General features: G+C 49.4%; 1 protein-coding gene across 1 annotated transcript in view; it reads right to left on the reverse strand.

Annotated features, from left to right (window-relative positions):
- Nucleotides 1–3,631, reverse strand: part of WTIP (WT1 interacting protein) — a 238,722-nt gene extending 235,091 nt beyond the window's left edge. The window contains exon 1 of the mRNA XM_030204445.1: nt 2,104–3,631. Within this exon, the coding sequence (XP_030060305.1) occupies nt 2,104–3,631 (1,528 nt within the window). The remainder of the gene's footprint in view (nt 1–2,103) is intronic.
- Between the last annotated feature and the right edge of the window lie 4,010 nt (nt 3,632–7,641).

Consider the following 7,641-nt stretch of genomic DNA (forward strand, 5'->3'; position numbering starts at 1 on the left):
AGGGCCCTGGATGAAATTTGCGGGGGGCCCAGGCTCCCGTGGCCCCACCTAGTTATGCCCCTGCTTTGGGACCCTTTTACTAAGCCGCGTAGGCCCCTACGAGTGTCTAATGCACACCAATTTGGAACTACCGCCCAGCTACTGCATGGCCCGGGCAGTAATTTCATTTTAAAGATGTAAAGCGTTCTGATTTGCTATACAAAAAGTGACGGTATAGTAAATAAACGATCCACTACGTGCATCGGAAAATTTCTGGCACACGGTGCTAACCAGATGGTAATCGGCAGTATACACATGCTGACGATCACCACCCAGTTAACACGTGAGACTTTACCGCTAAGTCAATGGGTGGCGGTAAGGTCTTGGGCACAAAATGGACATGCGCCAATTTTTATTTTGCCGCATGTCCATTTTCGGCCAAAAAAAAGAGGGCCTTTTTTTGCAGGTGCTCTGAAAAATGGACCTGCGCATGTCCAATACACGCTTCTACACCAGCGCTGGCCATTTTTCAGTGCATTTTAGTAAAAGGGCACCTTTGTTTCCAAAACTTAACCCTTAACAGTCTTGACAATGAAATACAACAGAAAATATTTTCTCACGAGACACACATTTTCTAGACTTTTCACGTGAGCTAAACATATTTATGTGTGTAAAGTGACTTTCTCCACATTGCCTAACCTCAGTGTGTGTAAAAATATGGACTCTGTTACAAAGCGCACCTATCTTGCACCACTGAGAAAAAGGAGTACCCCCCCCCCCCAGTGGGAAGAGGAAGTTGGGGGGGGGGAATGATTGCCTGCATGAAAAGGAGTCTTTGAGAGGAGCGTTTCACGCCCTGTAAATCCCAGATGACTATATCCTGCAGTTGTCTTGCAAAATGCTGACCATCGTCAACAGTCACTGTGGGACCCGAGGAAATATAGAAATTGATTGATTGATCAAGCTGGTTCTTTGCATGGCATCTTGAAGCAGACAGGGGGCTTGTTTTCCTGTTTAAGGATTTTTTGGATTATCACAGTATTTTTGAAATATTTAAAGTTTTGGGCTATTGAAAAAAATATAATAATGGTAAAATAAGGAAGTTGTTTTTTTTTTTTAATGCTGAAGATGATAACTCCAGTTCCATAGGGTTTGTAATACCTGGAGCAGTCTTGAGGCTTTCTCCTTCCATTTTTTTAAAACTTTTTTATGAGATGTCTGCTATCTGAGACAAACTTTTGATATGTTATAAGGGAAACAGGGTATAATTTGCTGCTACATTGGTTTCATCCTTTCGTATCACTACTGCTGTAGTGGATTTTTCTTTTTCACCATTTTTTGACATGCCCTTACCTAACAATATACAGAAGATTCAGTGGACCTCCTAAATGATGCCACTGCTTGGGTAGGAGGAGGCTGATTATATATTTAAATGTACATCTCCAATAGTCCAAATTCTTTGCATCCAATGTTAAAAATGTGAATTGAGATGGCATATGCAAATCTCATGAATATTTACCGGGGATGTATTTGGAGAATTTGTTACTCTTGACACACCTGGAATATACTGTACAGTGTTTCCAAATTGAGTCTGAGAGGAACAATCCTAAAGGTCAAGCTTATGATGTCGAGAAAATGCCTGCTGTATGACCCTGAACAAAACACTTCAGAAAAACAAACAAAAAAAGAGTTTTGGACAAAGAACTACCTATTACTAAAATATAAGTAAATTCGAGAGATCAAATCTAATTGGAATGGTAAACTGGCGCAGGGAAATTAAATGTAATGGCAGATGAAATCCCAGAAGAACAAGAGATATATTGAAACAATGCCCTTCCAGCCCTGAACTTTAACAAGCTCTAAATACCATGAGCAGAGCAATAACACAGTTCAAAGATTGCTCCGTGTATTTCTGCTCCTCGTGGGTGAACAGTACACCGTCATCTCACCAACCTGCTAACTGGGATGCGTGCACCTGTTGCGGCCAGGCTTTCAGAGATTTTACAGTTTAACTCTTAAGCCAAGAATAAGGTTCATTTTACACGTTCCACAACGTTATTTGCACTAAAACGGGTTAAGGGCTTGTCCGTCCAAAGTAAATAAGAAGCAGCAATGCTTACTCACCAAAATATTCTTTTTTCATGTGCATCTCCAGCTCCTTCTCCAGTTCTAGGGTCAGCGCTTCCAGTCTCCTTTCCACCTGGCTGGGCCCGCTGTCCCTGGACGGAGTGACTTGGTAGGGGAGCTGGAATTTCGGAACCGTAGCAGATCCTCTGACCGAGCTGTAGTTGTAGGGTGCCATCATCCCCGCCGGGGCTGGATCCGAGTTACAGGCGACGGGCTGCTGCTGTTCCATCCCCGGAGGCGACTGCGACCGGGTTTTTGCACGGCAAGGATCCCCAAAGTCCTGCAGGAGAGGTTCTTCTTGTAAACCGGGGCCTAGCACGGAGGACCGGGGCGAGGGCAGTAGTGGGAGTTCCGGGTAAGCAGCACTCGTGGAGCCTCTGGAGCTCCTCGAGCTACGCGAGCTATGACTAGAAATGCTAGACCTGGGACTAACCACCGACGATGGGTTGCAGCTGCCCAACGTTGCCGATCTGCCGTCGTGACTGCACAGGCTGGACCGGGGACTGACCAGCGAAATCCCCTGCACCCCGGAACCGTCGACTTCCGAATTGCCGGCGGGCACATTATACCGTGAGTCGGAGTAGCTGGACCGGGGGCTCGTGGTGCACGAGTACTGGCTAGCAGTGCTCGATCTGGGGCTGATGTGCCTCTGATCGTACCCCATGCTGATGCCACTGGTGCGGTTGCTGCTGGGCTTGCTCCCACAATCATAGCTGTTCAGACTGGCTCTGGGGCTGGAGTGTTTACTGGTGTCACTGGCCGTGCTGGCATAGCTAGATCTAGCGCTTAAACTGGTGCCGTCGTATTGGACTAAACTTGACCTGGGGCTGGTGGTGTATTGCCCGGGCACCACCAAGCTGGAGAATTTCTCGTGATAGGAAACAGCGTTGTTGTTGCTGCTGATGCTGGACCTGGGACTGGAGAACTTGCTGTGGTCCTGCGACGAAACCGAAGAGGCCAGACTGGACCTGGGGCTGGTGGTATGATACCTGCCATCTTGCCCTCCCCCGCAGGAGGCATTGGTAACCCTATTGGTAGGGTACAGGGGGTAAGATCCTTGCTTGTTATTGATCAAAACGCCCTCGTAGGTGCTGCCGGCGCTGTACCTGTAAGTGTCCGAAGAATACCTCTTGGTCTTGTCCGAGAACCCAGTGTAGCAAGGCAGGGCAACTTCGGACTTCGTGCAGACCCCTTCCTCGCAGCAAGGCTGCTCCTGGGCTGAGCCGGCCCGGCTGCAGTTGACAGAGCGAAGGGAGGCAGCGCTGGAAACTTTGCTGGCACTTTGGTACATCTCCGTGGCCGACGGGCTGTGAAAATTTGCAAGGCTGCCGTTGATCTTCTTCCTGCTCTGGTCCGCGATCATCTGCGCCGAAAACCCTCGTCGGGTCTCCTCCAGGTCCGGGCTCATCATCAGTCCCCGGTCCCTCCTTGTACCGTACAGCCCGTCTCTGCAGGGCTCGTACAGGGAGAGCTCTCCCAGGAACTTGCTGGCTTTCAGCGCGATGTCCTCCTTGTACTTCTCCATAATCTGCCTCGTACGTACTCTCTCTGCTGCAATTTACTGCTTCGGGGTTATTAAAAAAAAAAAAAAAAAGAGGAGGAGTGGGTAGAGAAAAAGAAGAAAAAAAAAGTGCTGGGTGTGAACAATCAGCAAAAAAAAAAAAAAATCGCTGGCTGCTAGCTTACAGGGACTGGCACCTTTCGCCCTCCTGCCTGGCCGATCCCCAGACCACGCCACGGGCTCCTTTGCAATAAGGTGGCACCGCTGCACTGAGAACTTGTTGCAGCTGGGAAGCCTTCAAGGCATCGCATCCCCCCCCCCCCCCCCCCCAACCACAGTATTTCTTTTTGGACGGAAAGGGGAGAAGAGATCAGGTCCCGCAGGAGACTGGAGAGAGGCGGGGGGGGGGGGGGGGGAATAAAATAGCCCAAACCAAACCCTTATGTCAATTTTTCAACCCTTGGACAATTTGCTTCCTCCAGTCAATGGCGCGCTGCGCGGAGGAATTTTCACTTCTTTAAGGTTTCCTGCCTTTTCATTCCATTTGCTTTGGCCATTGTAGGAGGGAGTTGGGGGGGGGGGGGGGAGAGAGAGAGAGGTTTGCAGAGACCAGAGAAAGCGCAGAGTTTACTCTTCGGGGAGCTTTTGGAGGATGGACGACTGAAAAGAGATTGCCGAAAGAAAAACTGGAGAAAGGGATTGGTGGGGGTCGGGAATACGTGGTGGAGGAGGAGGAGGGTGGGACTTTTTTTTTTCTGCTGAAAGGAATGCGCGGAAGGAGAGTGGGGGGAGCCTGGGCTCTGTGGAATGTGGTTGACGCCAGAGCCAAACAATGCTGAGAGCCGAGTCCGAGCCGGAGCCGAGCGCGCGCTCTACAAAGAGCTGTAGAGCGCGGCGCCGGCCCGGTCCCGACTCAGCCCTCTTTCATTCACACAGCGCTGCTCTGCTAGGCAAAGGGGAAGAGAAAGGGCCGGCGGCAGGCCTCGTTCCTTCCCGCGGGTTTGCGAGTACTGCCGACTTCTATCTTCACGTTGGAAGGAGATGAAGGAGCGAGAGGAGGGGGGGGGGGGGGGGGAGGAGATTGAAAAATGTTGCATGCAAGCTCCAACCTCGGAGAAGTTCGCGGCTTGTGCCCAGCGCGAGTTCAGGCTTTTTTGATCATATTTCGTTCGACATTAAAATGAACAGAGACTAGTGGACAGAACAACCCCCTCCCCTTCCCCCAGGTCACCTCAGCACCTGATCAACTTCTGCTGCGCTCCTTACAAAAAGAAAATCAAATCTGCGGCGTTAACCCGCGAAGCCTTGTGCAGGCAGCTTGCTGAGACCGTATGAAAAATACAGGTTTTTAGGCTCTAGGGATCTTTTGTGCATTGCCGAAGAAGAATCTCCAGATATATTAGGTCTGGCCGACACTATTAGCAATTCCTCTTCAAGTCTTCCGACTAATTCTTACATGAGAGTGTGTGTGGATGGCTCTGTGACATCTCTGGTATGCGCGCATTAAATCCCTGCTGGGGGTCTTTTTGCATTACTTTCTGAAACAAGCTACCGTGCAAAGTCTATTGATCCTAAAAAAAAAAGTTGGCTTCTTACGGGCTTGTGATTTCTTCAAAAGAACCAAAAGGGATTATTATATAAGACTAGAGGCAGTCGGAGAGATTTAGGAAGTCGTGTATTTGACGTTTGTGTTATTCAGTAACATTTCTGGTGGAGATACAGTATTTATGCTGTCCATATAAACGTATTGGAAGTCCTGTTAAATTCAGAACGCGAGTTAAGGGATAGATACTTTTTCTTCTCCGCCTCCCCCCGCAAAATATACCTTTAAACAGGGGATGGAGGATGGGAGGCGTGCCGGAGCCTACCAATAAACGTTAAGAGAATAGAGAGGTAGCCAGTTAAGTTTAATCGAACATGTCACTGGGATGTTAAATACATAAAGTTATCCGGTTACCTGCAGCAAGGAGCTGCAATGAAACAAAGAACTGGGATATCTTTCAGAACAGCAGTCTAAAAGTTAGTTAATGGTTATTTTAAGCGACCACATGTACCAGCATCTCAGTCAAAAATCGCTAGACACCAGTGTAAGGTTTTATCCAGATAGTTTTCCCGGTTGCTTCCCTGAATATTGCAATTTATCATGAGGTTCAGGCAGACCTATTTGTGCCTTGACAGAAAATGCTAGGTTTTCCTGTTTCTTCACCTGTGACCAGGGGTGTTCAAAAGAACTGTAGGCGTATGCTATGTGCATCACCGGGCCATATACCTTAATATTGTTCCATCTGGTCGTTTTTATTCACAAGTAACAAAGAGATGGGATCTCTCGGTGGGGGGTTTCAGGAGGATATCTGTGCATACATTTTGGCACACGGAGGCAGATGCAGCAACCAAACGTAAAAAAATCTAAATCGTTAAAGTCCCTAACGATTTTAAAATAACGAAAAATGCACCAAAAAAAAAAAGTCACACATGCTGAGATCGGTATTGAAACGTACAATGTATCAAAGAATCACAATACACATCGTTAATCGGCCCCCAAATCATGCGCAGAGCAGCCAAGCGTTATGTTAGCTGCTCTGCGCATGCCACAAACAGTCAAAACACAGTCAAATCACAAGCACATGGCTCCCAAATCAAAACAAAATAAAAAAAAAGGGTCGGGAGGGGGCAAGGGCGCTCATCAGGAGCCTTGCCCCCCCCCCCCCGCAGCTCCCCACTTTCCGCCGCTCCCCCCACCCCGAAAAAGCAAAATTCGAGCAGCCCCTGCCCCCCTCCCTCACTACTCTCTCACCTCAGTTCCGCCTCCCAACATCCTCCGTCCTGTGCCCCGCCCCCTTTTGGGGTCGGCGCCGCCATTCCCCTCCTCCATCGGGCCCCCCTCCCTCTTACCGGGCCCGTGCAGCGCCTCTCTCCTCTGTCCGAAGGCGCTGCACGGGCAAGAAGAAAGCCTGATGCCTGCCTTTGCCCAGCTTCGATGGCGCGTCTTTCTCCTGCTGGGCCCGCCCCTTTCTGACGTCGGTAACCTACGTCAGAAAGGGGCGGGCCCAGCAGGAGAAAGACGTGCCATCGAAGCTGGGCAAAGGCAGGCATCAGGCTTTCTTCTTGCCCGTGCAGCGCCTTCGGACAGAGGAGAGAGGCGCTGCACGGGCCCGGTAAGAGGGAGGGGGGCCCGATGGAGGAGGGGAATGGCGGCGACGACCCCCAAAAGGGGGCGGGGCACAGGACGGAGGATGTTGGGAGGCGGAACTGAGGTGAGAGAGTAGTGAGGGAGGGGGGCAGGGGCTGCTCGAATTTTGCTTTTTCGGGGTGGGGGGAGCGGCGGAAAGTGGGGAGCAGCGGGGGGGGGGGGCAAGGCCGTCCGTACAGGACGCTCCTGATGAGCGCCCTTGCCCCCTCCCGATCCTTTTTTTATTTTTATTTATTTATGTTTTTCTGACGTCCTTTGGACCAATCACAGCGCTTTTAGCTCTGCTAATGCGCTGGGATTGGCTCAAAGTTTGTTTATTTTTTTCTCTTAATGATTTTTCCTGGCACAGAGCTGTCCTAACGAGTGGTCCAGACCTCTCGTTAGTTTTCCTGCCTTTTTCCTGCGTAAAGGCAATCGGAAAAGGTTAGTGCATGTCGTTTCAATGGGGTTTTCACACTAATTGCTCATCTCCATTCCGTTTTCGTTAGCTGCTACTGTCGTCGGAAAATAGGCTTAAGTGCATGGAAAGGATAGGAAATTCTTCCCTGAGGGCTCATTTAACGATGAAAAACGTTTAGTGCATCTACCTCACGGTGTTATATTGTGCATCATCGTGCCGGACCTGGAAGCGAAGACCAAAACAAAACAAAAGTCTTTAATTATTTGTACGTGGAATATCTTCTTCTATAACCGCACCGGGCTGGGGGTGCAAATGGTGTGCTTTATCAGAGATGCTTATTTCTGAGAAGACAAAGAGACACTGGCGTTCCTGTAAAAAAAAAAAAATGACCGACCAACCAAAAACAAATCCTAGTGGGTGAAACAGGAAAGTTTGTAAGGGGGA

The sequence above is a fragment of the Microcaecilia unicolor genome, chromosome 5 (assembly GCF_901765095.1).
Source record: "Microcaecilia unicolor chromosome 5, aMicUni1.1, whole genome shotgun sequence".
In the NCBI taxonomy this organism is placed as follows: Eukaryota; Metazoa; Chordata; class Amphibia; order Gymnophiona; family Siphonopidae; genus Microcaecilia; species Microcaecilia unicolor.